Genomic DNA, 18,738 nt, shown 5'->3' with positions numbered 1-18,738 from the left:
TTAGTGAAATCACGATTCACGCTCGCATTGTCTGTTCAGCGAGATAATAATCTACTCAAGAAGATAAAATGGGTCTTAAATCTGTCGTTTCAAGTCAACATGCACAACATTATTTTCCTCACTTTCTCACATTATTTTATCTATCATTTTCCTTTTTTGGCGAAATTCACATCCTGTTCACGTTTACAGTAAAGTGCTAAATAAAAAAAATGTTAAGCACGCCCTATGAGCTCATCTTATTGTATCCTCTTCTTGAGTCTCCAAGATGTTAAATGGTACTTAAAATGGTTCCTTTGGGCTCAGTATATCAAAAATTTCAACCCTATAGTAGTAGAAGTAGTAGTAGTACAGTAGTTGTAGTAGTGGTAGCAGGGGCGGAAATCTCCCCCAAATGGTAGGGGGACAAGGGTCTGGAAAATTTGACAAGCAAAAAAAAAAGGCTATTACCTACAATTTAAGGTCATTTCGACGAAAATATATTTGACAAGCCAAAAAAAGGATCATCTCGTCCCAAAACGCATGTTTTATTCCCATTTTGAGTTATATATTTCTTAGCATCACCAAAGACCCAAAATAGTAGGGGGGTCATTTGATATTGTGTCCCCCCTACTATTTTGAGTAGGGGGACACGTCCCCCCTGTCCCCCCTTAGAATTTCCGCCCATGAGTGGTAGTAGTAGTAGTGGTAGTAGTAGTAGTAGTAGTTGTAGTCGTAGTAATAGTAGTTGTAGTAGTTGTAGTAGTAGTAGTATTTGTACGTGTAGTAGTAGAAGTAGTAGTAGTAGTAGTAGTAGAAGTAGTATAGTAGAAGTAGTAGTAGTATAGCAATAGTATACCAAATACCAATTTTCTGTAATTTTACACAAATGTTCAGTAAGAATGCAGGTGTTCTCTAGAATCTGCTGCAGGATTTTGGGGTTTTTTTAGAGTAGAAATTTTCTAACATTGTAGAATCAGTGACTTTTTAGTTATACATGTAAGTGGCTACTTTTGTATAACTAGCTTTGTTATTAATGTTGTTTTGTGTTTATTCTTTTCACTACTTTTTACCCCAGTTATTGATCCGTGTCTTAGCAATCCTTGTGTGGCCAGCCAAACAGCTACTTGTCTCAACCAGGTTACACGCTATGAATGCGTATGTGTTCCTGGTTACACGGGTGTAAATTGCCAGACTGGTAAGTTAATCGTCTCTTCAAACATTACACTAATCATACTGGACTTCATGGTTGATTAAATGTGGGCCAAAACCGCTTTCAAGAAAAGAAAGGAAAAGAAAAGCGATCTTTAAAAAGTTTATTCAAAATCAGTGTCTATTGAATTAATGATTGTTATTAAACCGTACTGTTAGACATTTTTTTTCAAAGTTGATTAGATTTGTCTTTGTATGTATTGTGTTTAATCTAGTTCTTTTACATTGATTTTGCAGAAATCGACGAGTGCGGTTCTAGTCCATGCCAAAACGGCGCCATTTGCACAGACCTTATCAATTCCTATGAATGTCGGTGCGCCGCTGGGTACACCGGGCCCACCTGCGATCAAAGTATGCATCTTTTTCAAAATTGTTACGAGTTTTTTAGGTTGATATTTTTTTCAGACTCACTGTATAACCCTGAAAAGAGCTTTTCAACTTGCTTATTTTAGTGAGATCAATTTAGGCTCATGTGATTTGATTATCTATTTTATTTGATTGAGTTGTCACCGAGAACGTTTTAATGGAAGCAAATATGGACGTTAAAAATTTAATCATTTAAATGTTGAAATGACAGTTATAATGTTATTGAATCTGTCTCACACCTATGTGGCAATAAAAAGTAATTAAACCCAAATAAATGAACATTCTTGCAGTTGCTGTAGGCCTCTGGTTTCAACTGTTATTGAACTGATAGCCAACATCATCCATGATTTTTTTCTTTTCAATTGACGCTTTTATCTAAAGATATTAATGACTGCAACCCAAATCCTTGCCTAAATGGAGGCTCATGTACGGACTTAGTCAATGGTTACTCTTGCCAATGTGCTGTCGGATTTACGGGAACAAACTGTGAAACAAGTAGGTTGCAGATCATTATTTATAAAATGTAACATGAATATGCATACAACGTAGTGATACTATCATAATTACAGATTTACAAAAATTTATATTTATGAAAAACTAAATTCTGTTTCAGATGTATTGACTTTGCTTGCATTTATAGCTCATACATGTAGTTGTGGTAATGGTAGTGATGGTAATAGTGGAATCAGCCATGGTATTAGTAATAATATTTATCGAAGCAGTGGTAGTGGTAGTGGTGATCGTATTACAGTAGTAGTAATAGTAGTAGTAGTAGTAGTAGTAGTAGTAGTAGTAGTAGTAGTAGTAGTAGTAGTAGTAGTAGTAGAGTATAAATAGTAGAAGAAGTAGTAGTAATAATAACAGTGATAGGATTAGTAGTATCAAATAATATCAGGCCATATTATGTACCATTTTCATACTGTACTTTCAAATGACCATAATGAACCAGAATAAAAACAAGTGAAAATATACCCATACATGTAACCACACTGTAGAATGTGCACAGTGATTCATCATGATAATTTTGCTTTGGAAATAATTCTGTAGATATCAACGACTGTGTGCCGAACCCATGTCAGAATGGAGCAGCGTGTTCGGATCTTGTTAATGGGTTTTTCTGTATCTGTGTTCTTGGATACACTGGAAATACCTGTGATATAAGTGAGTAGATCTAAAGCTATTATTATTATTATTATTGTTGTTATTATTATCATTATAACTACTAAAATACTCAATATGATTGCAATAATAATTTATATATTATCATACTATAATTGTGCTCAATATTTGCTAATCAGTATTTTCACAGCCTCTGGCTAGTCATACATACCAACATTTCTAAAATGCTTGTGCCTAATTCCAAATTACATGAAGAACGACGTAATATGATGGCATGTTGAAATCAGAATCTCACTGGTCCTGGAAGAGGAAGAACTAAGAAACCAATGAAGAGATGTATCATCATCATTATTCTGAATCTTATAACGTATATGTATGTCTTTAAAGATATCAACGACTGCTCGCCAGATCCTTGTGTTAACGGACAATGTACAGACTTGATTAACGGTTACCGGTGTACATGCGACGCAGGATATACTGGTGCGAATTGCGACCAAAGTAAGTACACATTATCTGCGAGGAATAGGTGGATTTACTGATAAAAATGTGAATAATTATTTTCAGAAAATCTTATTTACGTATACAAATATATGTTTATTACTATATCAGTATTTACCTATATGTATATATTCTCTTTTAAATAATCTGAAAATGGAATAGTTGTCAGTTTTGAAATAAAAAAAATAATCATATTGATTGTTTATTTCGAGTAATTGATAAGAGCCTCTTTTGGCATTATAGTTATATTCCATTTTTTATGAAATGATAATTTTATGAAAATAAACTGAATACCTCAGATTTCTAAATATATTAATTCCAATAAAAATGGATGAGAGTTCACAAAAAGCCTTTAAATGTAGATATTGGTTCTGCACTTGAGCTACAGTTGGCGAAAACCACGATTTGATGATGGTAAACGTTCAAATTTGAAGTCAATTTGGTTACCTCCAATGTGTCGGTTTGCTGGAGTGCTTATGGGATCTGAATCTTTCTTAAGAATGATGACAATGACGAGTCAGCTTTATTATAGAATATTTTAGAATAATGATAATGATCATTATCATCATCATTATTCTGAATCTTATAACATATATGTATATCTTTAAAGATATCAACGAGTGCTCCCCAGATCCTTGTGTTAACGGACAATGTACAGATTTTATCAATGGTTACCAGTGCACATGTGACCCAGGATATACTGGTGTGGATTGCGTCATAAGTAAGTATTTTTTTTTTCCGGAAAGCAATCGGTAGATATTATAGATATATCGCGATAAACACAAAAGCAAGATTGGCCAATGATCACTGACTCTATTAATTTTTATATACATACATACATAAATATATATATAAAGAGAGATAAAGAGAAGAGGGAGAAATGCGTCCTTTTTATAGCTTATTTTCAATTATGATTAATAAATTATAGTTTCCATAAAGCCTAGGGTAGAAACCACCCCTCTATTTCATGTACCTCATAATGTGAATAGGCCTGGTACAGTTTTGCTGTGTACATCCAATTAAATATCTTTGAATAGGGTCATCTAGGTCATCAAATCAGGGCAGATAGATTCCTTTCTAAGGCAAATTGAACTTGAGTTATAAGAATATTTATTGAAATCATAAGTCTTACTTTTATACTGATTTCTTTTTTTTCCACGTAAGATATCAACGACTGTTTGCCTGATCCATGCGTTAACGGTGCTTGTACAGACTTGGTCAACGGATACAGATGCACATGTATTTCTGGTTATACTGGAGAGGATTGTGACATCAGTAAGGGATAGTCTTTGTTATAAGAAATATTATTATTAACTTTTGATTACAGTAATAATTGTAAATATTGTTGATTATACTGTGATAATGGTAAATATTTTATCGTTTTACCCACTCTAGAATGTCCAGTTACTAATTCGGACTTCAAAAAATGAAAACAATAAAACAAACCTATTAAAATAATTCCTCTTCGTACTGTCAACGTTTGAATCCGTGGAGCTAAGTAAAATACGAGATACAAGAGATTCTTTGACACCCCTGGACCGCTTCGAAGAGTGAGATTGCAGTGGTAGCAGCTCAGCAATAAGAAAAGTTTCAGTAAAACCCAATGAGCCTTAAACTTTAATGATATGATTACTACTGCTATTGTCATTGTATGTGGCATATTGGTGAGAATTTACAAACTTTCCACAATAAATTTGTAATATTAATATATCATGGATGCCATCGTCATGGTTACCGGTCGTGAATGGGAGGTCTTGGGTTCGATCCTTGGCCGAGTCATACCAAAGACTTCGAAAAATGAGACATTCTGTCGTCTTTCTAGGCGCTCAGCATTTAGATTGGAGAAGGGTAATAATAATGTTATGTCATGCAGGGTCCACTGGTAGAGCAGTTTCCTAACTGAAGTTGCTAGCCTAGGTGAATAGAACGTTATTATTATTACTATTATTACTGTTACTATTATTATTATTGTCATCATCATCATCATTATTATTATTATTAATTTTATCGTTCTTCTCTTTTATTACAGACATTAATGAGTGTCAGTCTGCTCCATGTTTGAATGGCGGTATGTGTGTAGACCTGGTAAGCATGTATAGGTGTGACTGTCTGGCTGGATTTACAGGAGTTCACTGTGGCACAAGTAAGTTCATGTAGCCAGTTCTACTCCAAGTTAACGTTGGCAGTTTGAATTCATTCCGTAATCTTTGTTTATCCCATACTTTTCCTCCCGCTCTCTAGGAATATGCACCAGGAAGATATATCATGGATACATAATGAAATTAATTAGTATTTTCTCACCTGCAGCTGAACAATCTGTAACATTTAAACTCATGTCATTTTCATGCCATGGCATGCGTAGTGTAAATTCCTAAGTTTGATGGACTTCTTTATCAAAAATAACTGTCAAGCAAAATATAAGAACATCAAAGGATTATTTATCTATTGGTAACAACAGTATTTCCCTTTTTAATTTTTCGAAGATTAGATACGGCATCTCCACAACATTATAAATTTATATCATATACCTATAATTGCCCAAAATGCGCAAATACTAATGATTGGCATAATGGTTGATTGGTTTAATAAAAATAAATCATGTTGGTTATCAAAAGTATTATTGAATCTTGAAGATGATCACAGTTTAACCCGGGGGAATTGGGGCAATATGAAAAAAATGAGGTGGCAATAAGTTAGGGGGAAACGCATTCAGACTAATTCCGAGAACCTGTGAAAGTATTAAATTATTGTGATTGGAATGAAATAATCGATGCACAAAAATAAGGTTTTGATTGTTTGCTTGGGACAAGAGTGCCCGTCCCCCAGCACTTTCCCTGGCCATGATTCTCACCTTGTTTAACAGTCAGAGCAGTAGCATATTTTTTGCCATTTTTAACTACCATTTTTTTCAAGTCTTGCAAAACTTTGAGATCTAGTTTGGGACACCTGGGTACGTGATTATGAAAGTATCTAATATTGTGTACATGTAAGTGTGTATCAGACCCATATCATTTTTAAGTATTCTGTGCACAATCCAATGCAACTTCTGTTTCTAGCCCATATCAATTACTGTATCATTATTTTTACTTAATTAAGGTGAATTATGCTCCGGAAAGTATTTAAATACAGAAAGATACACATAACAAATAAATTTAAAATCATAAAATAATAATTAGAAAATCGTTTATGTTCATTTTTATGTGCATTGGATCAGAATCCCACAAGGCTTCTATACAGATAGCTGTTCAAATGCCTTTATTCATTGAATCATTGTAAAATATTGTTTCCTTGCATGTTATTTAAGTGATTCATATAGAATCAAATATATACATTTATTGAAATTTTGATATGCAATCATGTAGGTTACAACATTGTCTACCATGGCCATTCAAATTTGTGTGGCAATCGCTCAATTCGAGGCTAAATTCTTAGGGGTGGGGCGTGACAAGAATAACAAAAAAATCCAAGGCTTATAAGTGTTAAAATAAAAAATTTTATGTGTCATTTCTTTGCAGATATTGATGACTGTACTCCCAACACTTGCAGTAATGGAGGAACTTGTGTAGATCAAATAAATGGGTTCATCTGCAACTGTCCTCAAGGATTTCAAGGACTTCGTTGTGAAATTAGTAAGTGGTCAAAATAATGGTTTTTTCACCACATTTTATGATTGATTTTGAGGAACTCCCTGTAATTAATTTGTTGGATATAGTGATTGTAAAAATGCTGATACCTAAGTTCATCCATATAAAATGAAGCAACAGGAATAAAAGGTTACCTGTAATCTAGGCAATGATATAAACTAGGCTCCAAAAGGACCTTACCAAACTTCAAAAGCGCACTACACAAATTCCACTCAGAGAAAATGACCAAGCTTTTGATACAGGCTAGTTTCATTAACCTTTACTATTAAAGCACATGTCAATAATTAAGAGATTGGTTTAATCGCAAAGAGGCTGTAGCCTTTTAAATTAATCAAATTCTTCTTCTTCTTTTTCTTCTTCTTTTACTTCTTCTTCTTGTTCTTCTTCTTCTTCTCCTTCTTCTTCTTCTTTTCCTTCTTCTTCTTCTTCTTGTTCTTCTTCTTTTCCTCCTTCTTCTCCTTCTTTTTTCCCCTTCCCATACTTCTTAATGAGTTTGTTAATTTTCTTTCTCTTGTTGTGGCATTGCTTTCAGATATTGATGACTGTCTGCCTAATAGTTGCAACAATCAAGGAATCTGCAATGACAATGTCAACGGATTTACATGCACCTGTTTCGCTGGTTGGACTGGAACCTTTTGCCTGATATGTAAGTACTTTTATTTTGATACTGTGAAATTTGTTACTGTAAGATATGAGAATGAATGGGATGCCACTGGAAAAAAGTGATTATGACACATAAATATGTAGGTCACACCGTGTTGTGGTAGGTCCATGGTTCCACATTGTCCGTCTGCGAAAAGGTTACTCGAGCTGTCGTTGCAATCAAGTGTAGTCAAATTTTGACATACCTGTTTCAAATGAAATTTCTCAGAATAATAGTGAAAAACAAATCAGTTTTTAAATATATATTTTGTGGTACATTTGGCCGCCAAATGTGAAAAGCTTTGGAAGTCGGAATAGGTTCCCCTTCAATCAGGAGGTACATGTAAAAATAGTGACACATCATCACATTTCTTTGAAAATGATGATATGCCATGCCTTGTGGAGAGACAAATCTTTTTTGAGATTTATAAATTTCTATTTAAATAGATATTTAACGCAGATCAGAATCTCTTATAATTACAAAACACTTTTCATCTTCACAGGGAGGCTGTTCTATAAATATATGTCAATATTGTCAGATAGCCACCACTGAAAGTCTAGAAAATATATATTTTTACCCCTTTGGAAAATTCTTTTAGGTTTCATTGATTTTTCTATCCCCAAATCATTAGTTTGAAAAATTATAATATGCATGAGCTATGAAATGAAAAAAAATCTTAGTAGAAAAAGAACGTTCATTACAAAATTCTTGTGAAAATATAAGAATCGCTAAAGCCCTGATTATTTTTCATGTTGTGGAATTTTTTTTACGTTGAATATAAGATTTTCATTTCGTTTTTCATACAGTAAAGACTATAAACGAACCAAGATTGTAATGGTCCTAGTTTTTAGTTTAGTTTCAATTCAGCTATCAAATATTTTTCATAAGCCTGCATTTATATATTTATCATTAGTCATGAAAATATGTTTAATTATCAAATCATTTTCTTTTTCCCCCTGAATCAGCCGTGGATGACTGCGTCCCCCAACCCTGTCTAAATGGTGGCTCATGTGTAGATGGTCATGTATCATTTACATGCAACTGTTTGCCTGGCTACTCTGGAACTACTTGTGAAATAAGTAAGTCTACTGTAGGAGGGTGTCACTTGATATCCTTCAATTAAATCAACTAACACTGACTGTTTTTTTTCAAAGTTGATTATGCTTTTTAATACTCAAAACTAAGTGATTGCAGATTACATTTTCAGTTTTAATGACTTATTGGAAGAGAGAAAAAATGGTAGAAATTTGTTTTGCTGCAAATACAACTATGCCAGTTTTGTGCCTTTTCACAGCTTACATGCTGGGTATTTGCGGTAGAAACAGTCAAATTCATCAGCATCGAAAAGGGGTATAACTATAGATACTCAATGGCCAAAAGTCGTTGAGGTCATTTTATGCGGAAAAAATGTGATAGTTTCTTTTTGTTTGTAACAAATTCTCTTGGACCCTTTATAGCATTCCACCGACATAAATATATTTTCAATTGATTTTGATACTTTATTGTTCTCCTTATACTACTGTTAAGTATCAAGCAAATAAAGTGCAATTCAATCCTGATCATACATCATAGCATAACAAGGTCTATACATTTATGAAAACAGTGCATTACCTATTATGGATATCACTGTATAATTATGAAATTAAATAGCTACTGAACGACTAGTAGAATTCCCTTATAATGTTTTCTTCAGGTTCACTAGAATAGTTTAGTATGTAAACAAAGTGTTGTTACACTACTGCAGGTGACATTTCACTTTGGAAATTGTTCATACCCGCATGAAAATGGCATGATATATCTATTTATCTTTATACTAGATGACAACGAGTGTGCTAGTAATCCATGCCGAAATAACGGAGCCTGTACAGACGGCATCAATTCATACACGTGTTCCTGTCTCCCTGGATATACCGGTGTTAATTGTCAAACCAGTAAGTATATACCAAAGTCGCATGCTAATATCCACCTACCGTTTAGGTGTTGAAAAGTTGCAAATGTCAGTGAAATTTTATTTTGAATTATTAATGAGGTGGATTATTATCTCTAGAAATCAAGGTAGTGTTCAGAAACAATAAAATGGGAGAAGAATATCACCAATAACATGATATTAAAATTCTTTAGAGAATTAGCAATTTTTGTTTCTTATATATGATCTTTCTGAAATTCTAGCGTTCTAGAATTCTGTTCATTTATGCAAATTTACTCTGATGACTGCAGCTTGATCATGTTCAATGCTATTTTTATCTTTATGTCTGGTAATTTGAAATAAAATCTTCAAAATGTCATTTTTTCACAGAGTTGAAAATAAATTTCCAATAAGTTCTATATATCAACGAGTGCATTATTTCAAGCATGCATTAAAGGAACAGCAACAATAATTTAAAAGTATCATTAAGAATAAGATGGACGTGTCCACTCTGTCCTGGAAGGCTCATGGCGCTAGTATAAAACATAATGACAAAAGTACAGTGGAACTATTCCAAAGCTGTTTAAAAAACAGAATATGTTGACATTGATTTCTCTAAGTGGTATTATTATCATGAAATTATAATTATGATGATTTATTTGGCATAGTCAGAATGGAGTAGGTGATAGTTTTAAAATTTCATTCTATTTGCCTGCAGACATCGATGAGTGCCAACCAAATCCCTGCCTCAATGGAGGAAATTGCATTGATGAAGTCAATGGCTTTAGATGTTCTTGCACAGCTGGATGGACAGGGGTGGTATGTAATCAAGGTAAGAAACTTGTCTTCTTTACATCAAATTTCCTTCGGAAACTTTGTTCTCTTTCCTCAATCCCGCACTATTTCTTCTTCCGTTTCATGCTTTTGCCAAGATATGTTTTTTTTAGAACTACATGAGGGGAGGTCTGTCTTTATCGTTTTTGAACAAAATGAGAGCGAAATCACTACTAGAATTGGGGGAGGGGGGGACAGTTGTGCACAGTACACAAAGGCCCCCCCCCTGAAAATGTAGAGATTTTAATTTTGCTTGTCAGGAAATGGTTAACTTAAAACCTCTACTCGAATGGAATAATGCGATCCCCAAGTGTTAGAAAAGGGAATCTTATGCGATAATTCGCCAGATTTATTTCATCAGTTCTGTGTTTAATAAGATCACATCATTTAAAACCGAACTAGCATCTGATAACATATTCATATTACGTTGTATGAGACGGTGTGAAAATAATGTACATCAAATCAACACTAATTTCTTAGATACAAACCAAAGTTTTTTGCACCAACTATCCAAGTGTTCTCTGTAATCTTGCATTTCTTTTAGTCTGATGAATTTGAAATGAACTAATTCATAAAAGATTGCCATTATTTTTGCATTGTTAGATATCGACGAATGTGCGTCCGGGCCATGCGTGAATGGAGCTACTTGTCAGAATGGACAGAATATGTTCACCTGTATTTGCGCCCCTGGGTACACAGGAACTATATGTTCGCAAGGTAAGTATACATATGCATGTTTTCCATAAATTTCCTTTTCCCAATGTTTGACAAATGCGTCTATATGATGATCTTTATACATGTTATATTTTTTTAAAGGAAGAGGGCACTTGGAAGAAAACTTGTTGAATGAATTATGTAATTGGACATGATACTTTGTCCAAGAGCGACCACCAGCTTCCAATGGATATATTTGTTTTAGCCTAGGGGTAGAGTTTTCAATTCTTTCCACCTTATACTGCATGACCATATGTTGGTAATAGATATCTTTACATTAAATTATTTTTACCTTGTTGACAAATCATATCCAACTAATTGAGGATCTAATCGATGAGATGAATACACTGTATGTTGTCTAGGCTGGCAAATTGTAATAATGTAAACTTTTTTAAAAATTCATTTAAGTCTAATCATTTTCAAATCGCAAATGATTGCCCAACTGATATTGCAGCTGATTGTATCGTGGTGTGAGGCAAGATTTCTTTCACATAAAACATTCAATGTTTGACTTTACCATCCAATATTCTAGAATGTCTTATAAAAAAGTTTCAATTTTACAATTTGCCAGCCTAGACAACATTCAGTTGCTACCTGAAGAAACATTTTAACAATATATAATGTGAAAAAAGGGTAACCTATGAACTTAATGAAAGTAGTATGCCCCAACTAAAACGGCCAAATTCATTTTTTTTCAGATATCAATGAGTGCGTAGTAAATAACAATCCATGTGGCTCATTTGGGTTTTGTAACGACGGCAGAAATATCTACACCTGCACCTGCATTCCCGGATACACTGGAGTCAATTGCGACACTGGTAACATTCCTCTTCATCTTGCTTTTTCAATATTTTGAATTGAATCTTTGACAATCCGTATTATGGGCAATATTCTTATTACTATCGCTTGGACATGCATGTAGGTTGAGTTGGAAAATCAACTGACATTTAAACATGCATATGCGAGTGTCGCTTTTCAATGTTTATATTCCGTCCCCTTTTCCCAAAGCTAGGATGAATAGAGAGGGATACCTGTGCAATAATGGAATGGTCATACTCAATTATTCACAATATACCTTATGGCTTTTTGTTACAAAACATCCTTCGCCTGTAGACCTTGATTAGGTTGTAATGCAAATGAAGAATAAACATACACACCTAGCATATTTATTACCATACATGGTTTTACTTGTCTTAAACGAAGAATTTATCAGTCCTTAGATGGAGAGATTTGCCAAAAAATAATTTTTGAAGGCGTCGTGATGTGGCAGTGTCATATAATTGCAGAAATTGCAGAAATATTTAGTTAAATATTATTCATTGCATGCAAAAACATACTATTCTCTCAAAATAAGAGATGGAAGATATAGTGTAAGTTCTTGAATGTATGCATGAAATTATGTTGTCACTGTAAGTCATTAGGTATATAAAATCAAGCCCATAAATTAATTTGGGAAAGTTTATGTAATGTGATATATTTTGTCTTGATGCTGTAATGTCTCTTTTGTATGTAGAAATCGACCTGTGTATAAACGACCCATGTTCTAGTAGCTCAACATGTGTTAACTTCAGGACTTACTACGAATGCCAATGTGCTCCAGGCTACGAGGGTGCCAACTGCGATATAAGTTAGTGAATTATTTTTTCTCATTTAGAGCTAAATCTTTTTTTATTCACTGAAAATTTCAAGTAAGATTATTGGCTCTGTGTATGTATTTTATTTAATGAACTGGTGAAGAAAAATCTGACCGATTTATGAATTTTCCACTTTTTCCCATCGCTTTATCATAATTTGTTATGGATTCAAGTACAAACATTTTGACCGACAGAGTTCCCTTTAATAAAGTAAAATATATATTTGAAAACAACAATCCCACTCTAAAATATATATGTTCATGATAAAATACACAATTATGATGAAAAGTAAATTGTTAAATATCAGTTTTGAGATTAATAACCTGCTATTGATAAAGTACACAAATCGAAAAATGAAAAGTTGCATACAGATTATAGATTACATCATGGGAATTCAATTAATATAACTGCTACATGTACCTCAAATGATAGATGATCATATCCATCAACAGTAAACAGAAAATAATATCCTTCTTTCAAATGAACAACAACGAGATTCCGCACTTTACCCTCCCCCACCCTCCCATCTTTGCTTTTTAAACATAACATATATTTTTCTTCTTTAATGGTCACTTCATATTACATATTTTTTGGTGTAAACTCACATTGTTAGTCTTCTAACTTTTTGATGAGTGTTGTTTGATAAAACCGAATTGAATTTGAATTTGAAATCTTCTTTTTTTATGTCTCCCCTCTTTTTTCTCCCTGTATGTATCCCTCACCTCTCTACCCATCCTTCTTTATCTCTCCCTCTTTAATTTTCTCTCCCCTGTTTTATCATTTTGCTTTCTCTTAACTTCCCTGAATAGATATCAATGACTGTATTGGAGAACCTTGTAATTTTGGTGTATGTCAGGATCTGATTAATGATTACAACTGTATTTGTGATGCTGGGTGGACAGGCAGAAACTGTGAAATAAGTAAGTACCACATCCTATCAATCATGTAATATATTTAATGTATACAGGCAATTCAAGGGATATGTAATCTTGTTCCCAATATGTTTGTGCGTTTCTGTACCTGCATTGTTTTTTGCTTTTCTTTGTACCATCTACTTATTAGAAAGTACATTACATTTGTATTATCAATTGAGGTATTTCATGCCAAAAATTAACTACTTTAAGTATGCAATTGGTAATGCCATCAACGAAAACTGTTTTCACATAAAGATATCTTGTAAATTCAATCATATATCACGCTGATACCAGTTGTGGATTGATACCTCGTTGTATAAACCTCTTGAAACCCAAAAATTTGGGAATTTAGGACACCAGCATGATTGTTTTTACCAATGTTGTCAGAACATTGCGATCAGACACAGGTGAGGAGGGGCGAGCTATGTGTAAGGGACAACGGAAAAGAAAGGCCCAGGAGAAATACATCATTGTGACTTAACACTATGAACATTTTGAAAACTGACCATTTTAATGATTCCATGAAATCCTTTCAATAATGAATAAAACATGTGGCTTATTCTGTAATTTAAAGGCATGTAATGCTGTTAAGGTGTGCTTATGGTCTTTTACTTCAATACATATGGCAGTAAAAATGGCTATGGATTAGTTTTCAACAATTTTTTCAATATCTGTGATATACAGCTTTATTCCAAAGCACTTAATGTAGTATGGATAAGAGAAGTGTTACATGTATGTGTTATGTAAGCAATTATAGTTGTCATTATTGTTGTCTTTTTTACTTTCCAATCCTAAAAGAATGATAATACAAAGAGAACAAAATAATACAACAATCAATTAAAGTTTAACTTGAACATTACTTGAAGTTTCACACATGTTTTGCAAGATGCAAAGGACAACAGGTTTCAAGGGGCAAGAGGCAATCTTTTTAGATGAGGTATAACTTATGAAAATATAATGGTGTACAACAAGTGTTTCACAACATGCTTAAAATTATATTCAACATTCTCTACTTAGGTTGAGGAATTTTTGTTCAAAAATTAATCTCATATCAATGGGTACTAATGATCATAATTTTTTTTATTTTGCAGATATCGACGAATGTGCAAGTAATCCATGCTTAAATGGAGGAATATGCAGAGATAGAGTTAATGGGTTTGAATGCATCTGCACCACTGCATACGAAGGCGTGATCTGCGCAGACGGTATGTTTTTTTGTAGGGAGCAAAGGAGCATTACATGATATGAGTCACTGCTAATCAAGGTCTATAATTGGCTGAGAGCAATGTGAAATATCGCTGATCCCTGTTCTCAAATAAGAAATCGGGCACGGAGCTCAATCGTTCATGGATTCTCCTGCCTTATCCCAATGTCATAAACCTCTTCATACAACAATTCTAAATGTATTACGAATGCTGGTTTGCATTGATAATGATGGTGAATGATATTTATTGTAAGGCTTGTATGCTTAAAAGCATAAGTGATTATTTTGTGACATATTGTGATATGGATTTGTAAAGAGTAGAAGACTGGCTATTCAAAAGAATTTTTATACACATAGCTGTTATTCTTTATATAAAAATTGTGTTTTTAAATGATCTTATTTGTTATTTTTTTTAAACGCCATGAATGATGCACGACAATGTTTTTAATTTAAATGTAAAAGCTTCCAAAGACAAATTACCTCCTGTCAATAGAAGCTACAAAAATGACACAATTCCTTTTTTAGTTGAGAATATAAGAGCATAGATGTTTAAGACTGATTAATGAATAATTGAAATTAACTTTGTTTTCACTCTAATCAGAGGTCAACCCGTGTCTATCTAATCCTTGCTTAAATGGAGGAGCCTGCAACGATCTGGACACTTACTTTACATGTGATTGTGTTGCGGGCTATAGTGCATATGACTGCTCAGTGGGTAAGTTAGGCCTAGTCGCATGATAAAATTGTGCCATCAATTTGGAACACCAACTTGAAATGGCATTCTCATCTTGTTAATACCAAGAAAGATGTTAATACCCTTTTATATACATTGAACCCCACCCCCCCAAAAAAAAAGAAATGAAGTAAATGAAATGTGATTATAAATATGTTTTAATCAGAATCTTCATTGTTATGATACACAGAGTAGCAAACCGAAAACACCAAATCTTAATCTAATGATGAGAGTAATGATGAAGATGATGCTGATAATATGTAATGATGATGATGATGACGCTGATAATATGTGATGATGATGATGATGATGGTGGGATGATAGATGATGATAATGATGAAGATGATTAGGAGGAGGATGATAATGATGGTGGTGGGAGTGGTGATAGTTAATGGTGATGGTGATAATGATATATGATGCTGCTGCTGCTGCTGCTGATGATGATGAAAATGAAAATGAAAATGATGATGATGATGATGATGAAAATGATGATGATGATAATGTATGATGATGACGATGAAGATGATGATGGTTATGATGATGATAAATGATGTTGTTGCATTTCATTCCCTGAGAGGTCCAATAATAAAATGACATACCATAAGTTCTATTAATGAAAAACAGCTATTGAACACTTTATCACGTTTAAACATTCACCTGAATATCGTCTTCTCTCAATGTTTATGACTTTTATTATTGTGTCTGTAGACATAAACGAATGTTCAAGTGGTCCTTGCCGGAATGGAGCTCAATGTACTGATCTTGTTGCTGACTACAGGTGCGCCTGCCTCCCAGGATACTCTGGAAAACAGTGTGGAGAGGGTGAGTGAACATTTTCTCTCTCTCTGTGTTATGTAAATGCTTGTGATTTCTAGCTGTGTTAAGAAGTCCAAGTATATTGGCCCATCATATAAAATTAAAACTCTTTTAGAAATCAATGATTAGTATTTTAGAGATCTCTTAAATACAAGTCCAAAGAGAGTGTGCCTCATGCGCTTTTAAATAATCTTATAAGTGATATTCGTTCAAGTTTATTAATCCATTCAATTTATAAAATTATAGTCAAATTTGATATGGCCTATATCATCTGAAACTGAAGACTAAGGGGGTGTTGCAAGAAAATATTTGCAATCAATCGCAAATATTCTGTTACGATTTACAATTGATTGATCAGTTTTAACTATAGCAAATCAGATTACACTCCTTTTTTCATGGGGCAGATTAGCAATCAATCCCAAATTTGTAATAATTTGCATATGCTTGATTTCGGGAATGAAAATAGACTTGCAATTGATCGCAAGTTTCTTGCAACGCCCCATAAGCATGTTGGAGGAGGGGGGGGGGGGGTAGTACTACATATGAAGGAGTGTGTTGTGTAGCACTAAAAGAGGGAATTTCTCAATATATTAAAGGTGGAGGCTTGTTTTTTTATGCATCAAGTGAAGGGGAGTTTTTGTTGATTTGTTGGAAAGAATGTAAAACAGATTAAAAGAGTGCATTGAAGAGTACATTGAATGTATGTATTTGAGATTTTGAAGAATACATATCAAATTAAGTATAATTTGTATAGATATTATCATATTTCATTTCATTCAGAATCAGAAACTAAGGGAATAATCAAGAGCTTCTTAATGTGTCTTTAATATGTTTGTGTATTCTCCCTCTCAATTTTGTTTTGTATAGATATCAATGAATGTTTGTCTCGGCCTTGTCAGAATGGTGGGGAATGTGTGGATCAAGTCAATTCTTTTGTTTGCCGCTGTCGACCAGGCTATACGGATAATTTGTGCCAAACAAGTAAGTGTTTATTCCTCCTGCTCTTCTTCTCATTCTTATCCAATTGACAGGTCTTCTTTTTTTCACATGACCGAATCTCTGATATTATTCACTGCAAATGCCATGGCGTTATGTTCACAGAGAACCACGCCAAACGTTTCACTGTTAGTGTTGGACTATACATTATGCTGAATGCGTTTTTGGTGTTCAAACTTTAAAGTGTAATTTAATACACGAGGGTGTTCTCTTCTTACAACACCAACTGATACCATTCTTAACACTCTTTGTTAACATTGTCACCTCCTGTCAACTACAATTTTGTTTCTGTACTTTAATTAGTTACTGACAATCTCTTCTGTCATTGATCCCAGATATTAATGAATGTGCCAGTAGCCCGTGTCTGAATGGTGGTACCTGCCGTGATCAGATCAACAAGTATGTATGTGACTGCCCAGTGGAATGGACTGGAGACCGTTGTGAGACAAGTAAGAATGACACATTTTGTTAACTCTCCCGGTGATTTGTGTGAGCAGTTAGTCAGCCTTCTCATCCTGTGAGAATCACTGTGATGTAATATTGAAAATGAAATGTGATAGACATAACGTTGCACAAAATGAACACACATGCAATATATCATATATACCAGTCATTGTGGTTGGTTTAGCAAGTTTGCACCTAACAGGCTGCTTGGAATGCTATGAATCCAGTGACCGGGTAATAATGATTGTGAAGCGCTTTGAACAGTTGTAGATTGATAAAGTGCTATATAAATGCCAATTATTATTATTATTATCATCATCATCTTGAGGTGAATACTCAAAGAGTTATAGTAAAAGAGAAATTGATGTAAAGATTTTGTTTCAGAAAAAAATAATTGTTGTTTGTATTACTGACATTTGTTTTGCATCTTAGGGTGTAACTATGTACCTGTAAAATCAATATGGCTTTTACGCCAAATGAAAGCTTACTCAAGCACTGATTTTGTTTGCAAGGATTTTATCATTAATCTTGCATTCATGATATATATTTTGCAACTTTGATATGTCAGCTGGTGAACATTTATTGCCAAGTTTGAATAGCTCACTGACAGGTATAATAATTATGACATGGGTGTGTCACAAAGAGTTGAATGCAGCTAAAAATCCTACTGAATTTCCAAGTTGAAAACCGTATGGTAGGCATGCCTGACCAAATTTTCCAGGGGATGAACACTAGTGATAGTCAACATCTTCAAGTCACTCTCGTCTCTTTCACTAATTTGAAATACACTGTTGTTTGTTTGAATTGTAAGGTACAAGTTGGACAGTAACCCTGCTGTAGGTCAAAGTAATTACACAAATTTAAATAAAATTGTTACATGAAAGAAAGAGTGAGACATTTTGGTAATTCATTAAAATTAGATATCTGAGATTGCCAATAAATGTATGCTTGTTGTGGATTCTTGTACATTTAATCTATTCTCTGAAGTACATGTAAACAATTAAAGGAGAGTCTTCAGTTTCAATGATCCTGTCAAATATATTTGCATCTTAGTACCGATGTGCATAATACATGTATACACATAT

The 18,738-nt window shown here is 33.7% G+C and overlaps 1 protein-coding gene across 1 annotated transcript in view; it reads left to right on the top strand.

Annotated features, from left to right (window-relative positions):
* LOC121422629 (neurogenic locus notch homolog protein 1-like) overlaps positions 1-18,738 on the top strand; it is a 55,461-nt gene that overhangs the window by 14,467 nt on the left and 22,256 nt on the right. The window contains 22 exon segments of the mRNA XM_041617791.1: positions 1,055-1,174; positions 1,426-1,539; positions 1,936-2,049; positions 2,602-2,715; positions 3,061-3,171; positions 3,782-3,892; positions 4,336-4,446; positions 5,201-5,314; positions 6,687-6,800; positions 7,348-7,461; positions 8,424-8,537; positions 9,276-9,389; positions 10,083-10,196; positions 10,802-10,915; positions 11,611-11,730; positions 12,426-12,539; positions 13,356-13,466; positions 14,552-14,665; positions 15,266-15,379; positions 16,106-16,219; positions 17,081-17,194; positions 17,545-17,658. Coding sequence (XP_041473725.1) covers positions 1,055-1,174; positions 1,426-1,539; positions 1,936-2,049; positions 2,602-2,715; positions 3,061-3,171; positions 3,782-3,892; positions 4,336-4,446; positions 5,201-5,314; positions 6,687-6,800; positions 7,348-7,461; positions 8,424-8,537; positions 9,276-9,389; positions 10,083-10,196; positions 10,802-10,915; positions 11,611-11,730; positions 12,426-12,539; positions 13,356-13,466; positions 14,552-14,665; positions 15,266-15,379; positions 16,106-16,219; positions 17,081-17,194; positions 17,545-17,658 — 2,508 coding nt within the window.

This window comes from Lytechinus variegatus, chromosome 10 (genome assembly GCF_018143015.1).
Source record: "Lytechinus variegatus isolate NC3 chromosome 10, Lvar_3.0, whole genome shotgun sequence".
NCBI classification, from domain to species: Eukaryota; Metazoa; Echinodermata; class Echinoidea; order Temnopleuroida; family Toxopneustidae; genus Lytechinus; species Lytechinus variegatus.
This window is presented reverse-complemented; position numbering and strand designations above follow the sequence as displayed.